Source organism: Nipponia nippon, unplaced genomic scaffold (assembly GCF_047370975.1).
Source record: "Nipponia nippon isolate SJK-2023a ecotype South Korea unplaced genomic scaffold, ASM4737097v1 scaffold_1, whole genome shotgun sequence".
Taxonomy (NCBI): Eukaryota; Metazoa; Chordata; class Aves; order Pelecaniformes; family Threskiornithidae; genus Nipponia; species Nipponia nippon.
The window spans coordinates 162,633,271-162,660,562 of NW_028262290.1; the positions used below are offsets into that span (position 1 = coordinate 162,633,271).

At 42.2% G+C, this 27,292-nt stretch overlaps 1 protein-coding gene across 2 annotated transcripts in view; it reads right to left on the reverse strand.

The window, feature by feature from the left end:
* Positions 1-209: 209 nt before the first annotated feature.
* CRHR2 (corticotropin releasing hormone receptor 2) overlaps positions 210-27,292 on the reverse strand; it is a 171,574-nt gene continuing 144,491 nt past the window's right edge. For both annotated transcript variants that reach the window (XM_087731325.1, XM_009475346.2), the window contains 4 exons: positions 25,169-25,254; positions 21,709-21,844; positions 19,912-19,953; positions 210-5,557 (listed from right to left, as the gene is read on the reverse strand). In XM_087731325.1, the coding sequence (XP_087587451.1) occupies positions 5,417-5,557; positions 19,912-19,953; positions 21,709-21,844; positions 25,169-25,254 (405 nt within the window). In that variant the 3' untranslated portion in view covers positions 210-5,416. The remainder of the gene's footprint in view (positions 5,558-19,911; positions 19,954-21,708; positions 21,845-25,168; positions 25,255-27,292) is intronic.

Consider the following 27,292-nt stretch of genomic DNA (forward strand, 5'->3'; position numbering starts at 1 on the left):
GAAATTGGGCTGTGGCTGTCAGTGCCTCAGGCATGACAAACTTCAGAAAGCTTCCATGGCAAAACAAGTAGAGGTAGTGTATGTGTTAGCACGCCAATCACTTCAAAATTAACATAAGCAGTACCCCATTAATGGTGTATGTCCACCATGCTGGCTTGAAACAGGGTCAAATGCTGGAAGGGCTAAAAATCTCTGCTTTGGACAAATACTAATTGGAAAAAGGATTTTATTTTTTGTGAAAATACACTCCTGGTAGCAACAATAACCTGCAATTTCTGACAGTATATCTATCTGCTGCATTGCAAATCCCTTTTTCATCCCAGACTGGCCTGGAGACAGAGCGAACACAGAGGTACTCAATCCACATATTTCTAACCTGTAGATATAATCGTCCCTTCAAACACAAAATGCCAGGAGGCTGTGCAACACTATTGTGCTGCATGCAATGAATAAAAGCACTGACACAGTCCTCTCTCATCAGACACTTTTGTTTCCCAGATACCATAAAGACAGTTTGCATCACTTTGCAGAACTCGGAGCATTGACAGCAGTGAGTGGCACAGGCAGGCACATTTCCAGTCTTATTTGTATCTCTGCCGCACTGGGATCTATCATGCTAGTTGGCATGCCACATGGAAGGCTGTCTCTGAAGACTCTTCCCTGCTCCTCCTCTTTGGCAGAGATGATAGGTCTAACTAGACAGAATCTCAAATTTCCTTTTTCCCTCCTCCCTGAGTTATCTCATTGAGGCATATGAATCCAAATGAGAGTTAGGACAGGGAAAAGTTACAAAATTTTAATTTGCTAATTTAAATTTGCTGTGCAGTGCCAATCAGCTCAAAGTTGAAAGTGATCGAGCTGTTAGGACAGGATGTCTAACAGCCTGTTGCTCTGAGATGTGCTGGCTACACTGCAGCACACTTGAGGTCTTATGGAGATATGCCAGGGGCTCCTGAGGCAATAGGAGCCAACAGGCTAACACAAGTGAAATACCTCAAAGGAATTCAGGCGTGTTCCTCTAAGAAGGTGACATGGACGGCAGCCCAGCTGAAGTGCCTCTACACCAATGCACGCAGCATGGGAAACAAACAGGAGGAGCTGGAAGCCACCGTGCTGCTAGAAAGTTATGATCTAATTGCCATTACTGAAACTTGGTGGGACAAATCCCATGACTGGAGTGCAGCTATCAATGGCTACAGGCTGTTCAGGAGGGACAGGAGAGGAAAGAGGGGTGGGTGGAGGCATTGCCCTCTACATCAAGAAATGGATAGAGTGCGAAGAGCTGCCTCTGAAGAACAGCCATGAGCAGGTTGAAAGCTTATGGGTAAGAATCAGAGACCAAAGTAACAAAGGGAACCTTGTTGTTGGTGTCTACTACAGGCTGCCCGATCAAGGGGAGCCTATTGACGAAGCCTTCTTACTCCAGCTACAGGAGGCATCGTGCTCACAGGCTCTTGTCCTCCTGGGGGACTTCAACCACCCCGACATCTGCTGAAAAAGCAGCACGGCTAGCTGTAGGCAATCCAGGAGACTCCTGGAATGCACTGAGAATAACTTCTTAAGCCAGGTAATAGACAGCCCTACCAGAGCGGATGCGATACTGGACCTGATGGCCACCAACGCAAGTGAGCTAATCATTGACATCAAGACTGGAGGCAGCGTGGGCTGCAGTGATCATGCACCGGTGGAGTTCACAGTCCTGAAGGATATGGGTCAAGCGAAGGATAAAGTCAGGCCCCTGAATTTTAGGAAAGCAAACTTCCAGCTCTTCAAGGAGTTAGTCAATAGGACCCCCTGGGAAACTGCCCTCAGGGACAAGGGAGCAGAACAGAGCTGGCAGATCTTTAAGGACACTTTCCATAATGCTCAAGAGCTCTCGATCCCCAGGTGTAAGAAATCAGGAAAGGAACATAATAGATGGGCATGGCTGAGTCAAGACCTGCTGGTCAAACTAAAGGGCAAGAAGGAAATGCACAGGCAGTGGAAGCAGGGACAGGTGTCCTGGGAAGCATATAGGGACGCTGCTTGGTTGTGGAGGGATGGGGTCAGGAAGGCTGAGGCACCGCTGGAGCTGAATTTGGCAAGGGATGCAAAGAAAAATAAGAAGGGCTCCTACAGGTATGTCAGCCAGAAAAGGAAGGTCAAAGAAAGCATACCCCCTCGATGAGCAAGACTGACAAACTGGTAACAACGGATGAGGAGAAGGCTGAGGTACTCAACAACTTCTTTGCCTCACTCTACACTGGCAGCCTCTCTTCCCACATCTTTCAAGTGGATGGACTGCAAGGCAGGGACTGGGGGAGCAAAGTCCATCCCACTGCAAGAGAAGATCAGGTTCGTGACCACCTGAGGAACCTGAACATACATAAGTCTATGGGACCTGACGAGATGCATCCCAGCGTCCTGAGGGAATTGGCTGATGTAGTTGCTAAGCCACTCTCCATGATAGTTGAAAAGTCATGGCAGTCAGCTGAAGTCCCCGGGGACTGGAAAAAGGGAAACATTGCACCCATTTTAGAACAGGTAAAAAGGAGGACCCTGGGAACTACCGACCTGTCAGCCTCACCTCTGTGCCTGGGAAGATCATGGAACAGATCCTCCTAGAAGCTATGCTAAGGCACATGGAGGACAGGGGGGTGATTTGAGACAGCCAGCATGGCTTCACCAAGGTCGAGTCTGCCTGACCAACCTAGTGGCCTTCTATGATGGAGTGACTACATCAGTGGACAAGGGAAGGGTTATAGATGTCATCTATCTGGACTTCTGTAAGGCCTTTGGCATGGTCCCCCACAACAGCCTTTTCTCTAAATGGGAGACACATGGATTTGATGGGTGAACTGTTTGGTGGATGAGGAATTGGTTGGATGGTCACATCCAGAGGGTTCTGGTCAATGGCTCAATGTCCAGATGGAGATCGGTGACAAGTGGTGTCCCTCAGGGGTCTGTATAGGGACCAGTACGGTTTAATATCTTTGTCAATGACACAGAGAGCGGGATCGAGGGCACCCTCAGCAAGTTTGCAGATGACACCAAGTTGAGCGGTGCAGTTGACACGCCTGAGGGACAGGATGCCATCCAGAGGGACCTGGACAAGCTCAAGAAGTGGGCCTGTGTGAACCTCATGAGGTTCAACAAGGACAAGTGCAGGGTCCTGCACCTGGGTCGGAGCAACCCCTGATATCAGTACAGGCTGGGGGATGAAGGGATTGAGAGCAGCCCTGCTGAGAAGGACATGGGGGTACTGATGGATGAAAAGCTGGACATGCGCCGGCAATGTGCGCTTGCAGCCCAGAAGTCTAACTGATCCTGGGCTGCATCAAAAGAAGCGTGGCCAGCAGGGCGAGGGAGGGGATTCTGCCCCTCTACTCTGCTCTGGTGAGACCCCACCTGGAGTACTGTGTTCAGCTCTGGGGCCCCCAACATAAGTATGACATGGACCTGTTGGAGCAGGTCCAGAGGAGGGCCACAAAAATGATCACAGGGCTGGAACACCTCTGCTATGAGGAAAGGCTGAGAGAGCTGGGGTTGTTCAGCTTGGAGAAGAGAAGACTCCGGGGAGACCTTATTGCGGCCTTTCAGTACTTAAGGGGGACCTATAAGAAAGATGGGGACAGACTTTTTAGCAGGGCCTGTTCCAATAGGACAAGGGGGAATGGTTTTAAACTGTAAGGGGGTAGATTCAGACTAGATATAAGGAGGAAATTTTTTACCATGAGGTTGGTGAAACACCAGAATGTGTTGCTCAGAGAGGTGGTGGATGCCCCATCCTTGGAAACATTCAAGGTCAGGCTGGATGGGGCTCTAAGCAACCTGATCTGGTTGAAGATGTCCCTTCCAATTGCAGGGGGGTTGGACTAGATGGCCTTTAAAGGTCCCTTCTAGTCCAAACTATTCTATGATTCTATGAAAAGCAGGGGATTAACATCAGTGTCTTCCAAGATATTTTGTAGCCCTGTTTAGTCCTGAAAATTACAGAGAGACCAATTTAAATCTGGAGATTTAAATCCAGCTTGTGCTGGGAAGTCCTCTAAAACATGTGAAGAAAATTTGGAATAAGCATGCTGAAGTGGAAAGAGCAAATTATTCCAGCACTGGTGAGATACAGGTGCTGGAGAATATATTACAGAATTTGTTTTTTTCTTTCTGCCATTGCAAAGCCCAACGGAGCGAAGGGGAGTGAAGAGGGACAGGAATCCAGTGTAACACTATGGGCTGAGAAGGGAGACAATTCATCTTGCATTTAAATGCCCTCTCGATCAGATTTTATCATGAGGTTGTTCTTCTTGGCTCATTATCTAACAGGATTTCTTTCCCTGATCTTAGATGCAAAAACCCTCTCAAGACAGGTGTCCTCTTCCTTTCCAGAGCAAAGAAAATGATGCCTGGTTTTATTGAAACCAACCCAGAGTAGTGTTTATTATTGAAAATATACAGTATTTTTGAACATCACATAAAAAGCCTAGTAGATACATCCGCTCTAGTTCAAAATGCTTAATAGATAGTCTTTGTGCAGCACGTAGCACTATCCTCATAATACAAACACCCTCTTCCCATTATTATTTTTACAGTGCTTCCCTTTCATATGTTTTAAACTCCGAAAACATGTTCTGTTATCCTTTTCCCACCCCAATCCTCTTAGTTGAAAAAAACCAAAGACTTTCCAAAGGCTACTTACATTGTGTCAAAAGCGCAGGGCTAAGAGGAATACGGACATTTCATAGAGCTATCTAGAGATATTGCTGTCCTTTTCAAAATTTTGTGTATGAACAGGGCATGGTTCTTGCAAGGCAAAATGCCCTGTGTTAAACAGTCCAGCGATGCCCTGGCCAACTCCCAGTCTATCAAAGGGAGAAATGGGGAAGGTAGATAAATTCGGATTTTTCACACCACCTTTCAGATGCTCTTTTTCGTGCTGCCACATATTCTCAAATGACAGTTCTGCAGAGAAGAAATTTTTACAAAGAAACAAGAAAGAGATGGGCTATCTATACACCAAACTGTTGAAGTCATTGGGAATCAATGTACAGGGTGAGATGGGCAGTATGTTAAAAATAGTCTTTGTTCACCACAATACAGAAGGGAAAAACAAAATAAAGGAGAAAAAAAATTGATTGTTCCTGCCAGTGTGCTGTTTTAGACTTTATATTGTGAACTTCCACAAGGTGCAGTCAGTGTTGAATCTCTTTCTTCTTTGAATCTATTTCGCCACCACCTACTCCAAGAGGCTTTTGCCTGGTTGCCTTAAAGCAGCATCATGAATATGGGAGATGAGAGTCCACAAAAATATGATGGGCTCCTCATTGCTAAAGAGAGCAGTGCAGAATAAAGGAAGAAAGTTTGAAGAAAGGGGCTTGGGGAGAGTGAAGAAAGAAGAACCCTGAAGGCCACCAGGTGGTGCGTGTATGTGTGGGGCACGTCACACGGCTGCGGTCTGTTTGATGCTATGGAAGCTGATTCGTGTTGGAGAGGTGGGGATAGACATGGCACGTGCCACACGCACTCGGAGGGAGTGATGGTCTTGCCAGCGGTGCCATCTTTTCCTGGCAGCAGAACGGACCTGGTGAAAAAAAAAGTAAAGAACATGAACACTTGGAATACTCAGGTGTCCTCTGTAAAGGGACACTAGACAGCTCTGAGACAAATGATGATATGTGTCAAGCCAGTGAAACATGCAGGGCTTGATTCAGCTGCCTAAACATAGGCATCTAGTTCACTTGATATTCTCCTGGGTAGTCCACTCTGGGAAAAGCATGGGTTTCACATATCTCATGTCTCACATCTGTTTTCTTAAATACCCCAGAGCATTTCAAATGGCAATAAATGCCTAAGCTTCTGCAATTGAATCAAGCTCTCAAGATGCATGCACCTGGTGGAGGTCTTAGAGAGACCTATCACAGGGCCTGTAGTTGCCTCTGCTTCCCTTGTATATGAAGGGGAATCACAGATCATCTAACTAAACATTGGTGTCTACAACACAGATACACCTGACCTAATCCCTGTGAGCATCTTGTATAGGCAGTGGAGAGCTACTCTACAGTCAACAGAAGGCCATCCTCAAGCAGATGCTTACAAACAGGCCAGGTGGATCTTGAACTTTAAGTGTATATTTTGTTGCATGAACCAAAGACAGAGCCCAGGAGTTCTAGCTCAAATTAACCTACATAAGCAATAGAAAGACAGGTGATAGGAAACCTCGCCTCAAACACAATGGGAGGGAAAGCTTGAGATACTCCTAACATAGACTGTAATCAATTCCTGCCAAATCATTGGCATAGAAGACTCAAAGTCAGAAGCTGAAATGAAACATTTAGACCAATTTCTGGATAATCTTGTTGATCTCTGCTTACTGTAGAGATGAGAGCAATTCAGATCCCTAGCCTAGGCAGCTAGGTAAGCCTATAAAATCAGGTGAGATGAATCTGGGCACAGCTTCTTGGACAGTCAATGGGTAAGTGTACTCATGACATTTGGAAAGGATGTTGACATTCTGCTGCCAACCTGAAATCCAGTCAACATTGAAAAAAGCGCATTTTTACGTACAACCTCTATTTCAAGCCAGGGCCTCCTTTGCCAAAAACACATTTGCTTAGAAGGTGGGGTTATAAGTAATATAACATAGACATTACACCTCAGCTACTGACCTATAGTTCTCTTCCTGACCAAGAAAGAACCAGTCAGTATGGTCAAAGGGTATAATTCATGGCCTCCTAAAGCAGATGTCCAAAGTAGTCCCGATATTCTGGTCAGATGAAAAATACTTATTTCCTTTCAGCAGTTATAAAGTGAGTCTAGACAATTAGCTCTGCTTTAGACGTCTGGATTATAAATTTAGCTAACTTTAGACAATATTGATATCTTACCCTGAATGTTTTTCAGTCTTTAATGTACTTATCTTCACTGCATCCCTCAAAAGTAAAGGAGTGCTCTTATCCCCATTTTACCACTGGCAGGCTAAAGCTTGGGTATTAATAGCAGTGATGATGTTGTAGAGTAGACCTCAACATGGATCAGCTACCATGGCAACTGTACAAGGCCTGGGATGAGCTTGCACAGCCTGTGTGAAACCCATGCTGACACAGCTTCTCAGCTATCAGCACCTGAGGTAGATCAAAGCCATCCTGGGTGTATCTGTAATCACCACTGGGATTGCAGGGAAGATGGTGTTGAAACAAATTGTCCAAAGGTGCACAGCCACTGCTTTTCTCCATTTCTTTTAAAACTTGGGGCCTGTCTTCAGGTGCAATGTGAAGTATACTCAAAACATGAGGAACACACACTCCCCAACCCCACTTCAGACCAGCTCCAACATGCTAACAGGTGCTCAAATGAGCTGACAAGCTGTAGCAGCAGAGGTATTTCCCACCCAAACCACACACTGTCAGTATTAGGTGTCCTAGATGAACAGGAATGATGGCCTGATAGTTAAAACATACAACAGTTCATAAGGAGGATATGGGAAAGTGGGATCTGCACTCCTTCTCTCAGATGGTTTCAATAATGGGCCCACCCCATTTCTTGGTGGGCCTTCAGGGACTTTGACAGACCCATAGTCTGTAGCACTGTTACTTAGAAACTCTGCGCTGTTGTGGTCTGGCACCTAACAATCCCTTCTCATCACCAGCTTTGTCCATGAAATACGCACCATTTCAGGTTTGTGAATATCAGCTTGAAAAACAGTTTTGCAATTGCCCTCTTTGGTGCCTTGTCAGGGGAGTCCTGAAGCTGGAAATCTGGCTTTTCTATCAGAGCCCTTCCAGAAGGTGCAGATTGGGCAAAATGGACCTGAGGATCTCTTTCTTTGGTTGTTTTCTTGACTGTGTGTGATCTCTGCTGTTTGATCTGACACTCAAAACAAGTAGATGCAGATGTTTATAGTAAGGTGAGAAGAGTGCCACACTGGGTTTCTTTCTTTTGATTTTGAATCAATGATATGTCTCAATATAAAATAATAGGTTTTACACCTAGTAGGTGGAACAGACCCTAGAAATATAAAGGCTATGAGGGGATAGGGCTGCTTGCATGGGAAAGGGGAAGAGTGAACATTCAATGAAAGAAGAATTTAAGTTAAAAGCACTGCCAGGAGGAGCATGATCATCATGAATGAATTTGCAGTGAGAATGAGAATAATGTGGTTAAACAACAGCGCAGGGGATTTCTGGAAGAGCCTCTCGTTATGAAGTAGTAGGTACAAAATGCCTTCCCTAGTTTCAAGATGGGGTTTGGTCAGTTTACAAAATGAATTAAATAAGATAGTTATACGAGATAGCCAGAGGCAGGATGGGCTGACTCAGCTGTATGCTACTACAGTAGAAGCCAGCTTGGTCTGCTGACTTTCACTGTCTCATCAAACTGACCTCATTGGTTCACTGAACCCTACCGTGAAAACATGAGAAACGGTGGAAAGAAGATGTATTATGGTGTTGCACTCTCCCGGATGCCCACTGTTTGCAAACCTATCATGGTTCTACGTGGAGTGGCCGAGGGATACTTAATTATGATTCTGGATTTAAGGGTGCATATAATATACACCCAAAGGCAAATATTTGTGCCAGAGTACACACAAGGGGGGATGCATCTCATCTGAAAACTTGATACCTAGTCTCGGCCAATTATTTATGCTTTCAATATAGACAATGCAGTAAGTGAGACAATTCCGTAAGGAGGTGACTTAGATATGTGGAATGGATAAGTCCTTACTCCATCTTGCTCTTCTGAGTACAAAACCAGCTTAGCTAAATGTTGGGCACCTAAGGCAAATGGTATAAGTAACATGTAAAGTCTCAGAAGGGTAACCGTTGTAATGGGAAATTGTCCCATGAAGAACATGGGATTTGACCTGCAGCAGGATGTTGCCTCTTGAATGCTCATTTCTCCCCAGATGTCACCAAATGCTGAGATATTGTTAGAAAAAGTTTTTCCCCTTTCTGCTGGATTGAAATTCACCCTTGTACAGGGAGCCTGTGAGCCACTTAAGTCCTTCAAAAAGGTGAATTTCTTCATCTCTGGTGCAAAAGCAGAGAATAAATCTCTGTGTACAGCACAGTCGTGCTAAGGACATTAATAGCAGACTGGCAGTCCTGTGAATTCAAGTATCCCAGGTACTCCTACAGCAGAATTTCATTGGGTCATGAAAAGGGGGAGTCACCTGGTGGGCTTTTTTTGTTTCTGAGCAACTTGTGTGAACAGATACTTACTCAGCCAGTGAAGCCAGATTAGATTTATCATTTGTGCTTCAAACCAATCAAGTCAAAAAGAGTCACCTGGAGATAAAGACGTGAGTCTAAACAAGCAGTTGACTGAATGGCTTTTATGATATCGTTTGCTTACAAGCTTTGAGAAAGGATAAAAAGTAGTAACAAAAATGCTGTCTTCTTGTACAGTTGGAGCCATTCTTAATGGACTGGGCACATGGAAATAGACTCTGCACTTACAGGGGTGAGTGCACAGCATTTCTTAATGACAGAATAATTCACTGCAATTAGGATGTGATCAGGGCGCAAGCAGAAAAAGGTTAAGTTCAAATTTATCTCTTACAATTGAACTCAGGAACAAAATTCTAGCTCAACTTCAGGTCAGAAAAGAAAAAAGAAAACTCGCTGTGACTGCTATAATAACATGTTAAAAAAGACACCAAAAAAGCTATTACACAGCAGAAGAGTAATAGAAAAAGATAAAGCAAAATAGCAACTTCAAACCTTGCTGTTAATCTCCAGGAGAGCAACTGCCTCTATCCATTAAGCATTTGTAGAGTCAGCGTTAGCACATCTATGACCTGAAATTAACAGCACTTGCCTGTAATAGCCCAAAGATGCCTACAGGCTATCATCAGTGGTTAAAGCTTAACAAAGAGTCGTGGGAATAAAAATTATCAGCTTCACTTCTATGTAACTTTAGTTGCTTGAGATGACAAAGTTTATCCGTGCTGCTGAGCAGAGAGCTCAGTTCTTTGTGTTGACCCTTGGTCTGTCTTTTTCTTGCAGTTACTCTCTCAGAATTACCCTTTTCAGCTCTTTGCACTTTGCGTACTGTGAATAATCACGGTTTCTGAACATGTGGTCAAATCAGATTTACCAACATATTTGTGCCTACAGAGTGTGGGCACTGCTCTCAGCAGGATTGCTTTAGAACAGTCAAGAGAAAGTATTCAGGTGATGAGATGGAGTCAGTCAGTGGCTGATAGTTTCTCTTTCCTGATTGGATCACCTAACCAAGGAGTTCTCAAACTTTCAGATCACATCTGAAAATCACTAAAACCCACATCTGTTCATAAAAATTGTTAAAAACCCCTCCTCCTCAGAAGAAGAACAACAACAAAAAGAATGAAAGAGATGGAGAGAAGGATAAAAACATGCAGAGAAGGTTTGCTTTTGATAAAATAGAGATCAACTTTGTATTGCTATTACTTTTACTAGACAGTGGCTGCTGGCTAATTTCTTTCAGCCATCAATTAGAGATGAGATGAAGAAAGAGCCTTTAGCGACATTAAAAATCAGGTTTTGGAAGAGATGTCATGTCTTATTAGCAGAGAGGAAGAAAGCTTGATCCATTTACACACTGCTTAGAACAAAGGGGCCCATTTGCTTGGGGATTCTTGATGTAATACTAAAATATAATAGTAGTGATGTAGGTAAAAAGGAAGGTCTGATAAGAAGAGTAGGATTAAATGAGCTGTAATGGTAATGGAAGCTGGAATGCTGCCATCCTCTGTCCCCAGAGAGCACCTTTCACATGAAAGTGTCAACAAGTGAGGGGCAGAGGGACAACAGGTACTCTCCGACTATAGAATAATCATGGTGTTCAGTAGTCTGTGATTACACAACCCTAATTAAGTTCTTGCTTTGCTCATGTGCAACTTTTTACTCCCAGAAAACCTGACCCAAAGGCAAATGAAATAAATGAAAACGGTTTATATAGATCTCAATGGCCTTTGAAACAGACTGATTTTTGCTCTATGAAAATAGGTTTCAGTGACGAATTCATCTAGTTCCATCCACACTTAAGCACCTTTGTGCCATGTTTCAGATCCTTGTGCTGCAGTTGGAGGCAACTGGAGAATAACTTTGGACTTTAAACATCTTTGGTTATGAATGGCGGTGCAAATTGTGGAAAAGTTGATGACGATTTATTCAATTTTTTTGTAAGCTACAGATGAGCAAGAGGGACTTTCAAGAAATGTCCAGATCAGAAAAAGGGAACTGGCTATGCAGACTTACATTTCAAGACACTGGTCTCACTGTGTCTGACTCTGTAGTGTAATCCACTTCCATGAAGTTTTTGAAGCCCTGTCCTCTCTCTGTATCCAGCAGAGACATAGGAAAGGCCATAAGGTATTGGCAACAATTCATCAAAAAGAGACAACTAAAATAGGTCTGATGAATTCTACACTCATTTGTGTGAATCATTGACTATGAAGGGAGCTGAGGGTGATCAGCTCAACTGCATATGTGTGTGTATTAGATGTCTAATGGTAAGGGAATAAATCCCATCCATTACATAATAGAACTTAAACTAAAGGTAGTACCTTACTTACATGATACCTTGAAAGTTTTCCAAAGCGTTAGGGTGTACCTCAGGGGACGAGGATCGGTAAATGCTGGATTTAATAGTAAATGCTATGAAGAAGCCTATGGGCCAAGCCTCTCCAGATCCTTGGAAGAATTAAGTGCAGTCCTGAATGGAAGCAAAGAACGGCCTAAGCACAGAGCACACTGGACGGACAGACCTGGGGATCTGCAGGTGAGGAATGCTCATCTGCTAATGTTCTCAGAGACAGGAGTGAGCATTTATCTATTTTCTGTAAATAAAGTATATCACTGAGCAACTACACCTATGTCCTACAGCCACCTCTCACCCTATTGGTATGGCTTTACAAGGCTCCCAGTAGAGCTAAACTCTCAGGCCAAAGATGGCTATGTTATCATTAGACAAAAAATTGAACCAATCATCTCTATAAAGATGCCATTATCAGTGTTCAGTCCTCCTAAGGCAGGGAAGGGATGTAGTCAAAACAATCTGCAAGGCTCAAAGGGAACATGGCAATAAATCCTGTAATCTTACAAGAATGAAGCTCAGGTGGACCTTTTTTTTTTCCCCAAATAGCCTACATCACACCACTATTTCATGTAATATTGTTAAGTTTCTTTTTCTCCCTAAAAAAAATTACCCTGCTTAACTACTCTGCAATTCTTTTTTTTTTGCCAGAGCCTTTGGCAGCAATTCCATACAACCCAGTACCAGCTGGATAGTTTTGCAGCCCCTGCCAGACTGGGATGTTGAAGTTTTATTTCTAAGATGACAACAATGTAATTTTGTTATCATATATAATTGTTTGAGAAGCTAGAACAGTTCTGACTAATTGTAAAGATTTGCCACACATTTTGGAGTGGAAACAAATGCTGCTCCCTTCTTCTGGGCCACAAATGACCAGAACTAACCACTAGAGAGGGAGGCCATGAATGCAATCAGCCCACCCCAAGCCTCTGTCATGTTGTTGTGGAGTGCTCTAGAGGCACGCTCACAACAGCAGTGGTGCAGTGAAAAGGAAGATCTGGTGGGGAAGGACTCTCAGACCAGTTGCTACCTTTCACCTTGTCTGGACTTCTCCTCATTTTTCTCTTTCTGGCAGGACCACAGTCTGAAGAGACCTACTGGAGTCACACCAATGAAGGTGACTTTCTACCAGAACACACCTGGGTGTGGGAGATGGGTATTGAGAGGAGACTGCAGTCCTGTAATGAACTGCTGCCTGGTGGTCCCAAAGGGAAGGTTTGATCCCTTCAGTTGACTCTATATTGACCAAGCACCCTCAGGAGCATTTAGAAGTAGTACTCATACCCTGTTGGAACCCTTTGCTCGGAAAGCAATCATTGTGGGAGGTGGAATTAAACTTTAGCCCTCTAGTCCACCCCCATATTCATATTTATTCAGTGATTTGAAGGAACGCTTAATGCATGTCCTTTGGGTTCAGAATGATTAATGTGAAGTCTGCTTAGATTGATGGGCAGGTGGATGACTAACCATTTAGGTGGTGATTCATAGCTGGCAATTATAATGAATAGCCTCCCAAGATGATCAGATCAAAGTAAGCCACTTTGAGCTTAATAGATTTTGAGAGACAGATGGTCCCTGTGTAAAGGGTCAACACACAAAAGAATTCAACATATTTATCCTTGCCTTGCACCTTGTTGTGAGAATAATTTACAGTGCCATCTAACGAAGAAGTACCCTGTTCTATTCCTCTCTGGTTATGGTTTCTCTCTAAGTCAGCTAATTGCTTTCCATTTAAATGTTAATTCATAGCTGATTATCGATATTGACCAGATAATACTAGAATCTGATGCCTGCTTGAGCTGAGAATTCATGCTTTGCAGGATGATTTCTGACACAGGCCTTGCTAGTTATGTATCCCTTCAGAGCATAGTTAGAAATCAAGGACAGCCACCTTATTATGGACATAGGATTCATGAATTATAGAACAATTAAGGTTGGAAGGGGCCTCAGAAGGCCTCTGGTCCAATGCCATGATCAAAGCAAGTCCAGCATAGAAATTATATCCAGTTTTGAAATTATATCAGGGTCTTACCCAGTCATTTTGAATACATCCAAGGGCAGAGATTTCAAAACACCTCTGGGCCTCTCTTCTACTGCTTTAACGCCCCCACTATGATTTTTTTCCACCATGTTTAATTAGGATTTCCTTTGTTTCCTTCATTCAGTTTGATAGTGGAGACTGCCCTTCTCTGCCTAGCCCTTCATCAAGCACTATCACTTTATAAATTTGGGTCAGTCTCACACATCATCACCTTCATTCACAAGCAACCTGTTGTGGTACAGCTGTGTTATTATCTCCCATTATGGTGTGTAGGGTTTCCAAGGACCACGGAACTCTCTGAGGGATCAGCACTGGTGGTTATTGGAAATGACATGAAGCACCTAATAACATGGATAAGTGTTCTCTGGAGGCAAGGATCCTTCCCCCATTACCCTCTTGTTTACATCATGCCTTTGTTGAGGTAGCAGGAGTGGAGCCAGGCCTATCAGTGAAGTTCTTATTCCTCTGGAGGTTTACCAGTGGCTGGCTGGAAATATTTAATTTCCTTCTCTGGGAGATGCTGCAGCATCTGAGGTCTGACCTCCTCCCCTCCAGACTCCAACAAACAGCAGCCATAAGACCAAAGCTAACACAACCGCACAGAAAGATATATTTGGAATATGAAACACTATAAATATACTCTTTCCCGCTGTGAAATACTTTCTTTTCTCTCAGGAGAAAAACATTACTAGCAAGGAGGTCTGGCTGAGAAGGTAGATACCACACTAGAAAGGGAACTGGAGGGAAGTTCCATCTTCCTTTAAAGATACTTTATCTGGAATCAGTCAAAGAGAGAACAGAAATGCTGGGAATGCTGTACCCATCTGCCTGTGACCAGAAAGTGTATAGTAAAGAACTAAAAGAAGACCCTTGAGACAAAAGTATGAAGAACGCCTAAGTGAGCTGTGAGCCCAGAGATCAACAAAGAGTGATTATAGTGCTAGTGAGTGTCACTACTGCCTTCTGTTGTCTTCCCTTGATGCTCTCCTATGAAAAACCAAAGGTGACAACTGTCTTCATTGGCCTAATAACAGTGAGCCTCTTTTGGTACTGAAACTATAGTGAATATTTTTTCCTGGCTTTCATATTGTGCAGACAATTATAAGGCTACTCTACATATATCCAAAGACTATAACCTTCACTGAGCCTTTTTTCAGTTTCAGGTCTGGCTGTGACCTGGATAGGATATTTATGTTTTTATCTGACATTCAGTTCTCACGATCATTGTCAGAAAAATCAGAGGTACCATGGTACCTCTTTGATACCTTTTTGAAAGACAGGCTTTAATTAAACACATGCTATCAAGCTCAGTTACTGGATTGAACTCATCAGTTTGTACTACAGAGGCTGAAGGGATGATTTAGTGGTTTCTATGGATCTATACTCTCATCCAAACTTACATAAGGATGAGATATACCATGAAAGCATATCCCTGATTAAACATTATTACCTTGTTATAAACAAGCTGATTTAGGTAGAATAAATTTCATCAACTAAAAACTAAAGATTTTTTAGTGAAGTGCAATAAAAATTGTCCAACAGGAGTTTTGTGGAAATGCATTTTCTTCAGCACAGTTTCAAGCCATTGTATCTATCCTTGTTCCAAAAAACTCCATCTTAACCTTTTTTTTTTTAAATCCAGTGTTATGTGAAATTAAATTCAGTCTCGTTATCTGTGAGTTGATATAAAAAATTCTGAGGAGCATCTTGATTTTTGCAGTCATTGAAAAAGAAGTTCACAACCTACATTCATTCTTTTTAAGTGGCATTTAACATAAATGCATACATATTTTTCATGATGCCATTTTTTTATAACATCTTAAATTCTCAGAAACCTCTCATCTTCAATTTTCTTGGAAGTCCAGAGATGCTCCTTACCACTCAGATTAAATGAAATTTGCATATTTTTGCCCTCTAGTGCTAATAGATTTTCTTTGTGTCCAAAAAATACAACTTTTTTTTTCCATAAAGTCTCTAGACAAATTAATATGAGTCAAGTGCCAATGCCTCTCATGCCCATCCATGGCACACACAGTTTGTTCAAAACAGCTTCAGAACTTTTCAGAAGCAATAAAACATTAAAAAATGTCAACCTTGTATCTAAACTGCTTCTTCTCCTTAGGTTCACTGCAATAACTTGTGTATAATGTATTGGCTTGGAAAGACATTCATATTAAAAATCTGAAGGATCCTATCTTCAGTAGAGGGGCCTGAATGATACATACTCTCTCAAGACCTGGCCCATTGGCTTAATTCTCACTGCAGCCAACAAAGCTAGTTCAAGATCTGTGTGAAACATATTGTGTGTTGTGGAAATGAGGGAAAGGGAGATGTTTGTATTCCCAGGTCAAATGCCCACTCCAAAACATAAGGAAATAAACTTGTCCCATTTGAAATTCTTTGCATGGACTGCAATTTAATAGCCTCACTTTTTCCCTTCAGTGATCCCACTGCTGAAGTGTCAGAACAAATCACTGCAAAATCAGGTCCAAGACCTTTTATGGTGATAGCTTCTATTACCAAGGTGCCATCTTCAGTTAGAGTGCTGGAGGCGCTGCCTTCTCCACTAGAACATCAGACCTATTCACGCAGCACAGCTGTGTTACTCCTCTGATTTGGGGTAAAAGAGCTCATAGGAAGAGAAACACTCTCATAAGGACATGTTTGTTTAAATCAGGGGAGGCTCCAAGATGTTACAGGGAAAAAACTCTTTTCTGTTTCATTTGCCAAACTTCACAGATAGAACACTGACAAAAAGACAGAAACTTTGATAACTTTCATCTGAGATCCATATTATTTGAGCTCTACTATAGACAGTTATTGGAAGTTTGTAAGTACCTAGTAGCATCTGTATCAAATATGAAGTGGTAGAGATGCAGCTGAGATCATAGCATTATTAAAGCTTTAAATTAATGGATTTTCTAGCCTTTTTGCCTGTGTCATCATTCAGAGCAGGCCTGGCACTGTGTGGGATGAATAACCTGTTAAAGACTATTAATTACATGCATTTAAAGAACCCAATTCTGTCATAATCGGAAAACCTGAAGTATTTAAAACCTTCTGAGATAGCAAGTCATCAGCCCATCTGTCACAGAGACAGGAATATCAGCCTCACTGAAGAGCTAATAGTTCAACAAGGCTTCAGTGATATTTATAAAGATTTCAGGCTACTGAAAGGCTACCACTTACAGGCTATTTTCCTCTTTTAGAGCAAAATCTACTGTGGATCTTACTAAGAGTGCTGGTACCTCATGTGGATAGGGTGGCATTACCTTCACCACCACTTCTAGTAAGGATGCCTCTCTGAGAGCAACTGATGTCAGGAGAATGCAAATGATATTTCAGTACTTCTGTACTTCTGATGTGATGCTGTTCACATGCACTAAGAAATACAGGCTTTTTCATAGCAGATAATTGAGGAAAACAATGTAGTGCGAATCTAACTGAGCAGTAAATCAGTATAGCTTTCACTGCTTAGACATGGAAGTTCAGAATAAGAAAACACACTATGCTAACAACCAGGACCTTCATATGTGCCTCAGCTGGCAATGTAGCCTGTACCGGCCTCTCGCTTCACAAGGAGGCAAAACACAGCATTATTGCAAGCTTTTGCAATGTGATGTGGGCTTCAGGATGTGATCTGGGAAACATAAGGTCTTCTTGTGAGCATGTGGAGATCTAGGGAGGATAGGCAGTATCACAAGGGAGAGCTTTTATAATAGTATACTATAAGATGCAATTTTTTTTCTGGACAATATGATTACAAACCTAGAAAGCTCTGAAAATTCACTGAATTTGCTACTTGTTTCTAAGCTGTGCAGAGCTGGAGCTAGAACTGAGCAGGAAATTCCATCCTTTAAAACCTTGATGATACTTCAAAAAAATTCCCACAGTACCTTAAGACAAGTCCAAAGCCCTTTCACAGTTTTGAAGTAGACAATACTGCAATATCTGGGGAGTTCAGATTTATATCTCAAAGAAGTAGTTAGGGAGTTGCCATGGTTTAGCCAGTCAAGCAGAAGTTGCACATTAGACATAAACATATGGCTACAGGGAATATTTTGCTCACAAATTCAGCTGTTTGTAGGTGTCTACATGTCACGTAGTGACCGGAGTGTCTAGGTATGCATTATAGTCAGTGGAGAGGTAGTCCATACTGTCAGTGAAGACTAGAGTTGTTCAAGTAAGCAAACAGAGGTGTCTATTGTAGGCTAAGCTGATGAGAAAAAGATTGTATTGACTGGCTTGAGTTAGTGACATAGAGAGCTTGTGCCATTTGAGAAGCCCCATTGTATCCCACTTGGCTTCCCACTTCCCAGTCAGAAGGTGTGAATCTTCTATAGATCCTGTATCATATCTGGTAGACCCACATGGATGCCTCAGATACTCTATAGCCTCTCAAGCGGCACTAGATATCTATATTTAGGGAAATGAATCAAGATATCACTCAAGTTGGGTGTCTTAACCTTGAACTGACTCCTACAGAAATGCCCATTCAAACTGTAATAGTAGTGTGACATAGCTGGGAAAATCACTGTTGTGGAAATAATTCCAGCTCTGCTAGTAGATTGTTATCAAGGCATAGAAGATGTACATGAGATGAATCATCCTGCCTTTCAACAAGCCTGATTATGTTTGAACTCATTTAAGTTACAGGCAATGAGAAGTTGGCTCATGGCCTTGGACAGAGAACTTCAGACTGCTGTAGTGAAGGAGATAGTTCTCCCACTACAAGACAGCTGAAAGAATTCCAGAACAGCCAAAAGAGCGAAAGCCTGGTGTGAACAGCCAACTGGTCTTAGCCCAAGTGCACAAAATGGAAGTGTGCACTAGGGTGATACAGAGTCCTGACTGACTATGAAATCATATGGCCCAGGTTCCAGGCCCTGATGTTCATTGTGGCAGCAGTGAAAAAAAAAAAGAAATAAAAAAAAGACAGAAAAAAAGGCTGTTGTCTACATGGAAGATTCTCCTTCTGCATTGACAGTGTCAACCTGATGAATACGACAAGTGCTACTGAAGGGACATGCCAGACTTCTGGTGTCTTTAACCCCATCAGATTGTGCAGCACAGCAGCTCACAAAAAAAAAAAAAAAAAGTATGGTCACAAAGCAACTCAGATATATGGCAAGGTTTTGAGGTAACCGTAGTCACAGAGTTGAGGTGTCTGTACTCTTTGAGAAAGATTTCACCTCCCTATTTATTAAGAGGCAAATGGAGTGGTCAGAATTTATTGAAGGGAAGTTGGAAAGAGAACACTCTGTTGCCAGTATATAAAAGTAGCATGTGCCTAACCTGAGAAAGCAGTGTTGCTTCTTGTTGACATCGCCTCAGAATTAATGAGGAAGAAGGGAAATGAAGAAAAGCAAAAAAAAAAAAAAAAAAAAAAAAGTCGTGCTTCATTGGTTGAGGTATAGAAAATGTTGCAGAGCAGCTGGGTGAGAAGACATGCCCATTCTTTCTCATAGTGCCACACAGGGAGCCCACAATGAAGTTAAGAAGCAGCAGAAACAAAATACATATTGATACAGCAGGAATAATTAAGACATTGAATTAATTTCTGCAGAGACCCAAATTTTAACTGGACAAAGATGACACACTTAAGTGCAGGTAAATGAGACACTGGCAGGGTAAGCATGGGAAAAGATACAGATCTCTCACACTTTGGGGTGTAAGTCGAACACTGAGGGATATTAGTGAAACATTTCTTGCTTGAGTAGCGGTAGCTAAAATAAATTCTGAGGAACACCACCAACCCTGTTCCCAACCCTCTTTTCTGAATGTGACAGGTATTGATCACTCGGAGACAGATATCCACACAGAAAAACTAACTCACTCAACTCAGCATGGCAATCCCACTATATAAATGTGGGATTTATAATAAACTTTATAAAATAAATAAACTATAAAACTATATAAAATAAATAAACTATATAAAAAAACCCCTGCAGCATACCCTTAACAAGAGCCCAGCTCAGAAGTAATGCTCATGTATGTCCAGAAATCATATTTGCAATTAATGAGAAACTTCAAAGAAGTCTTAAATGAAGAACAATAATTTTTATGATCTGAGAAGACTTCTTTTTCTCTGCCCTGACTTCCCAGGTAATAATCTGGATTTGATAAAGCTTTATCAACAAAGGACACCTACAAAGAGGGCTGGGAAATTCAGATGCACATTAACAGAAACTTGTGCAAGAGCAACAGACTGATGGGACTATGACCCCATGTAAAAACATCTCATGTCCCTATAATCAGGCATTCAAGTAGGTTCCACCTCCCAAGAATCAATTACACTGACAGCAGGGGACACTACTTACCTCACCATTCAAGAAGCAGTAAAATACTGACACAAAGAAACCCTGGAAAGAATAGAAAGCAGTCAATTATTAGGTAAGTATTTTCACACACAGAATTAGGGACTGAGCTTTATCCCAGGATCATCCTGAGCAAAAACATAATTGTGTTGAGATCATCCACTTGCAGACAGATGAAATCTTTACCCTACAACTTCATGAGAAAATACTAAGTGTCTTGAAGCTCACAGGTGAGACATGAGAGCTAGAACCTAGACAGCTCTTCCACTGATAGAGGGGATTGCCACTTCAGCTGTGCTAAAGCATATCTACAGCTTCCAGCTGCCTCCCCAAAATGGCCCAGACCCCTCACAGGTGCTATGTCATGCCTGCCAGCTATATGCGGATGTCTCAGACACTTACGGGGGGCTGTCAAATGGCTTTAGATGGTCTTATGTGGGCAAGTGTATCATCAGGGTGCTTACATCTGTCTGAGCTGAATTGCTCTGTGGAATCTATTGACAGCAGTGACTAGACCCCTGTAATGACTGCAAAGATTGTAATGACTATAATGGAAGCTCAGATGACAACATGATGACACTTTCATCTCTAAATGTGCAAGCAGAATCCTACCCATTTTGCTTTCAGCAATGGACTGTAATTACTGTCACCATAAAGGAGAGACTTCTTGTGCTTTCTTTCTTACATATGTCTTCATAACACTAACAATAAAATAAGCAGTGTAGCAGTTTTTGAGACATTGAGCATCAGCAGATAAAAAATACAATTAATTTTAGGGAAAGAAAAATGTAGATTGGTTCCATGGTAAAGGCTAAAGTTCCTTTGTTCATAGATTAAAAGAGACATTTTTCATTTTGGATATTTGGGTGCCATTTCTGGTGGGATGCTCTGTGTTTCAAAGCTAAACATGCAATCAGTAAAAATAGTAATCCAAAGCTCAAAACTTTTGTAATCCATAACCCTAGAATTGGCTTGACAGCATGTGCGCTGTATATTTGTATTGATATCCTGGGTATTAGAGTGCTTGTTTCTGCAGATATCAGAGGTAAAACGTTAATGTCAAACATAGGCCCACCCTAGTTCAAGAAGGTCTTTAAGCAGAGGTAAAGCTGTAGGACACACCTAAGCAGAAATGTGTGGCTAAATACCATTCAAGGTCTTCAGTCACTTTTGGTTTTGTGCCAAATCCAGAAAGCTGCGGCAATTACTCATGTTCCCCTGCCTTTTACATCCTGGCAGAACTCCTATTAAATTCAGGGGAGGGAGAAGATAGGGTATGAGTTCTCAGTTGGTACAGGCTACGTGCATGCACCATTGCAGGAGAGCTGGAGTGAGAGGCTGGGCAATCCAGCTAATGTCCTAATCAAGTGAGCCTGACAGGTAGGAGTTGTTTCCCTTTGTTTTAGCAACATCTAGTCTAAGTCTCAGCTCACTGTGTGCTCTGTGAAGAGAGAGGTACCTTGGGAGGGTGATTCAGCATCCTGTCTCAGGCAGTTTAGGATAGAATGAAACATCACGTCTCTCTCCATTGACTTTATATGGAGCCCAGGTGAGGAGCTGTAGCTATAGACTGAACATAGTGCTGATGTTAAGGCAGATGAATCCCTCCTGTACACACCTGAGAGGAGATCTCCACTCCATATGACATGCTTATATATCTATTACATACCCATGAACAAAGCTGAGCTATTTTCAACTAATATTTCTATCATGGACTTCATTGCCGTAAGTTTCATGGCTGAAAAGCACTGAGGAACCTTTCAGCAGTAGCTGATACCAGCTGTAAACTTGCTCTCTTACCTGAAAAGACTGCAGGAAGGAATTGAAATAGATGAAGACGATCTGGGAAATGTCATCTTCACCAGGGTTGACAAAGAAGAGCATATAGGTGATGCCTAGCAGAGGCAGAAGAACTAACGTTGCCTTGACTGCCTTCCTGTGGGCAGGAAACAGAAAACGCAAGTGAACACAAGAAAGAGCAACTGTGTTATCTGAACCACTGTAGATTGACCCAATCCAAACAAATCACTCCTTTAGTGGAGAGAGGGGATGAGTCTCAGAGCAAATCACAGGGAAGTGAAGTACCTACATCAGCTAGAGAGGGAATTTAGTGCTGAACAGTCCTTAAGACAGCTCAGCACCTGCACATGTCAAACAGGGTGAGAAGAAAACAAAAGGACAGCCTGAGACATGTCCTGCTGTTTGTCCGCACACTCCATGGGACAAATGTGACCCTTTTTTATATCCCTCCCTTTCTCTCTCTTCTTCCTCCAGACAGTTTCTGTCCTATCAATGAGGCTTCCATTAGGCTGAAGCCTTGAGATTCTCTGCAGGTTTGGTGAGTGATTTCTTACACCTCAGGGTGATGTGGTAAGTGTACAATTTAGCTGCTGACCAGGGCAGGAATGCTGTGCCCATGAGACCTGCTCTATGCCCATCTTTTGATTCTGTCTGGAGTGTGAATGCTTTCTCTCTGCACATCCAACTCAATTGCTTAGGCCTGTCTTCTAAATAATAAACAAGCAGGTGGTGCACAATGAAGCATAAGGGATTATTAACAGAATTATTAGGGGCTAATCTTTATTATTCATAGAATTATAGAATCATAGAATGGTTTGGGTTGGAAGGGACCTCAAGGATCATCTGGTTCCAACCCCTCTGCCACAGGCAGAGACACCTTCCACTAGACCAGGTTGCTCAAAGCCCCATCCAACCTGGCCTTGGTGCTATAATAGTGCCTTGGGATGTCAGTTGCAGAACAGCACCTCATTGTGCTAGATACTGGACAAACACAGACGATGATTGCATTTTTGCCCAGTCTGTATAAATCTCTGTATAATGCCGTAAGAGGCAGATAAAGACAGGCAGGTAAGCAGGCAGGGGAGCACAAAAACATTGCCAGTGTCAGGATAGATTGACAGTCTTAACAAAGTAGCTGCCACATCATTTAATACTTGCTTAACAAATGTTTGGAGTACTCAGCTTTAGAGCAGCAAGGCTTGCCCCAGACTTTCCTGGAATTATATGGCTTTCTATTTAGGCTGTGAAAAAGAAGATTCCCTCACAGAGCTTGTAGCAAGGATAAGATCACCGTCATCTGTTCAAGGATGAAGGCAGTTACTTTAGATTGCCTCAGAATCTAATACCTCTAATGCTCCCTGCAAACTGCGGAAGGGATAAGAATGTACTGAGATTTGAATCAGGGTTCTTTCATGCTAGTTTTAGTTTTATGGCATGAGGTTTGAGAATGGAAAAGGGGTATTTTTTCCCTTTGTTTCTCAGGAAATGTGCAGAGAAGAGTCTGAACAAGGAAATCAAACCACTGCATTAACTTCACATTTGTCCCCAAACCTCAGACAGGAGTAAAAGGAAGGATTCAAGCAAAACAACAAAACCCCATAACTGCAGCAAAACTGTCTCCAAAGTCAAGAGCAGGCTGATTTGAGGACATCAAGATTCAAGCCTAAGCTTGATACACTGAGATTTTATCTAGAAATGATTTAGGGGATTGTGACCGGTCTTACTCCACAAAACCTGTGCTGTTTCCCAGTGTGAGGACCTGTCTGTCCAAAAATGCTCCAAACAAGATACTGCACATGGTTAGAGAGGAAGGGCAGTCAGCATCTCCTGATCTCTAAGAATTTACTTTTGGACTCTTTAGGCTGATGTAAGTCCACACTGCTGCCAGAAGGGGCCAGGCCACCTTCCTTCTGCTGCCCTGGGCTAAACAGTCCTGTCTTCTCCTTTCTGCCATACTAGTGCTTGTGAGGTTGCATACCCAGCCAGCTCAGGAAACTGATACACCTGAGAAGCCACCCCATCTAAAGGTAATGATTAGTTAAGGATCAGTTCCATGATGCAACCCATTGAGTGGTTACACTAATGCTGGTACCAGCTGAAGGGAGGGGGCACAATCACCCTTCATTCCCATACCCTAGACTTTAAAAAGAACATTAAACCCTACTGTAAATACCTGCATGTGCACAGCAATCATCAGTAATGATACTGCTATTGATTACAGATATGATATGAATGTTTTGGCCCAGGGTCTGTTCTTCTTTTACTTCTGGCTCTGATAGGATATTAGTGTGAACAAGGATCTTAATATGCATATGCACATGATTTATTGGGAAGTCTTGATATTGTATTGTTCTGCATCTACAAAGCTAGAGACTGGGACAGAGAAGCAACCTAGTAGGGACTGAACAGTTTTTCACTGATTCTCCAGATTAGCTGAAAGAATGGTCTAGTCATCAGTGAAAGGAGTTATGATATATTTATATAATATACCACATATGCTTGTGTACATATAGAAATTGATAAAGTACATATCCTCACTCAAAATCGAATCCTTTAGATTTCATTGGAAGGGGGAAATTTCACGTGTGTGTTGGGGCATGTGCAAGCCTAAAGGAGGTAAGAGGCCGGTTTCTGCAGCACTGTACATGCCTCTATGCCTGTAAGCCTAGGCTGTTTGCATTGTTTGGACATTGAAATGGAGTGAACAGAAAAAATGCAGGCAGGCTTTTATGGTTAGCCTGCAAAAATAAATACTGTGTACCTAACTGTATGAGCTTAAGGGGCAAGAAAGACACCTTCTGAGATCAACAGTGGCATTTGGAAAGACAAAGATGGGTGTCCTGGTTTTGGCTGGAATAGAGTTAATTTTCTTCCTAGTGGCTGGTATAGTGCTGTGTTTTGGATTTAGGATGAGAATAATGTTGATAACACACTGGTGTTTGAGTTGTTGCTGAGCAGTGCTTACACTAAGTCAAGGACTTTTCAGCTTCTCATATTGCCCTGCCAGCGAGTAGGTTGAAGGTGCACAAGAAGCTGGGAGGGGACACAACCAGGACCGCTGACCTAAACTGGCCAAAGGGATATTCCATACCATATGACATCATGCTGAACGAAAACTCAGGGGAGCTGGCCGGGGGGGCTGCGGCCACTGCTCAGGAACTGGCTGGGCATCAGTCAGTGGGTGGTGAGCAATTGCATTGTGCATCACTTGTTTTGTATATTCTTTTATCATTATTATTATTTTCCCTTCCTTTTCTGTCCTATTAAGTTGTCTTTATCTCAACCCATGAGTTTTACATTTTTTCCGATTCTCTCCCCCTACCCAGTGTGGGGGAGTAAGCAAACGGCTGTGTGGTGTTCAGCTGCCTGCCGGTTAAACCACAACAACGGGACAAGGACAGGGCAGGCAAGGCAGTTCTTTGTTAACACCACAAACAGCAAGAAGCACCAGCTGACTTACCTGTACTGTATTGTTTCTGAAGTGGTTGAAGCTCTCAGCTTTGTCATTAAAATCCTAACTATGTTAAATAGAAATACAAAGTTTATCTGGAAAAGAAGGAAGAGAGAGGAAAAAATAAGACCAGTGAGTCAAATAATGGCTTAAAGGATGTGATGTACCTTAAAAGGCACATTTTGCAGTTCCAATCTGACTGAAAACAGCTTCTTGGTTTTACCATTGATTGCAACAGACTCAGAAGTTTACTAGAAATATCAGATTATACAGCAAATATCCAACAGCTATTAAAGTTTTCAAAACAGCAATGAAAATGGAGTACAAAATTAATGGTCCCAGCAAGGAACTTATTTTTACTCCGCTTTACTCCTTTCCTGGGTGCCACAAGGAACTAAGGGTGGCATTTGTTTGGTTATTTGCATCTCTCTGTAGCTCAGCTCATCCAAGGCTCCCTGCATAGAGTATTTGGCAGCACTGTGCTGTGTTGATATGGCAGGCGTCTGAAACCTTCCTCCCATTCCACGGCAGGCTGTAATGGTTAGGTAGGGCTCCCCAGACCCAAAGCACAAGACTGCATTGCAGAGATCTGAATGTGAGCTAGTCACACTGGACTCCCTTTGTATTCAGTGGAGACTATCCATTGCACTCCACAAGAGACATTTAAAACAGAGCAGATGAATCATGCCTGAAAAATGCCTATTTTTTTGCAGTCTTTCAAGGTGAGATGATGGATTTACCACTTCCCTTTTTAATCTGCTGAGCTGGGTAATTATTATTTCTGTTACAATGTCACCACTGAGAATTGATATTTGCTCTAATTACTGTTGTAGCATCTGCTAGCCAGTTTCTTACATAAGTTCCCTCTCAGTGTAAACAAGAAAAGAAAAAAAAACCTGAAAAGAAGATTCTGATTTGTAGACTGTGATCAGCAGAAGGATTTGGTACCTAGCAGCAGGTTTTGGGTTGCTTTCAACACATAAAGTAGGGTAGCTTACAACATGCTCATCTGCCTCAGAATTGTTGGTGATGTACACTGTCAGAGGTACAGAATTGTTATCTCAGGATTGCTGAGGTCACAACTTAAGCTTGTGAGAAAATATTTATCTCGCATGCATTTCGAGAGTCCTAGGGCTCCTGGCATTTTGCAGTATATGAACAGAACAATTCTGTGATTGACTTCCTACTATTTATGAACACTCTAGCAGAGCTGCCAATTTAAAGGTGTTCTCAAAATATATTTTTTTTTTCTGTGCAATGTGGTATATTTCAATGATTACAGTATCTTGGCATCCATCATATCATTCCCTGTGGTTGCTGTAACATGGTTTATAACAAATGGTGCAATAAGCACCTGAATAGATGCTGGCAGTGCTGGGAATTATGTACATTAAACACTTATTATGTGAGATACAAAAATGCTTCTCTAGGAGTTAACGTGACATTTTTTGAAATTATTTTCTTAGCAGAGCAGGGCCTTAAGGAGTATAAGAAATGAATAAAACAATGCAGTTTGTATACTTGTTCTTGCTAGAATTGTCTTTGTCATATTTAAGAGCTTGAAGTCAACTGGTTCTCACTTTATTTATCAGAGACAAAAACTGCTTCATATCACTGGTTTGACTTGAATCTTAAACTCCTCACTTTGGTGATTGCACCATTCCTCGATACCAGAAAGTGTCCACTGAAGGGCCAGGGGTGTCCTTCACCCGTAGAAAACTTCTGCCTCTGAAATTCTGCTACCAAATCTTGAGGTTCTTTGTCAGCTCAAAGCCAGGTTTGGGTTACTTCTATCGAGGATGCAAAAAAGGCAAGCTTGCCGCTTTCACAATCATAATGGAAGGTGCCATATGGAATTATAGACTCTTAGGCAAGGGGAAGTTCAAAAAGACTAATCACATGGGATTAACATGATGAACTGGACTGAAGAAAGCATTTCAAGTTTCCTGAGTCCTACTTTGATGTGACAGCAGGGAACTGGAAATTCAAATTGCCATGGGCTGCATCAGAAAAATTAGGGATTTTAATCTTCTCTGAAATTAAATTGCAGAAGTGTGATTCATCAGTCCAGAACGAGAATTGCTAGCTGAAAAGTTTGGGACTTACTTCACTAGAAATACTCTTATTCTATAT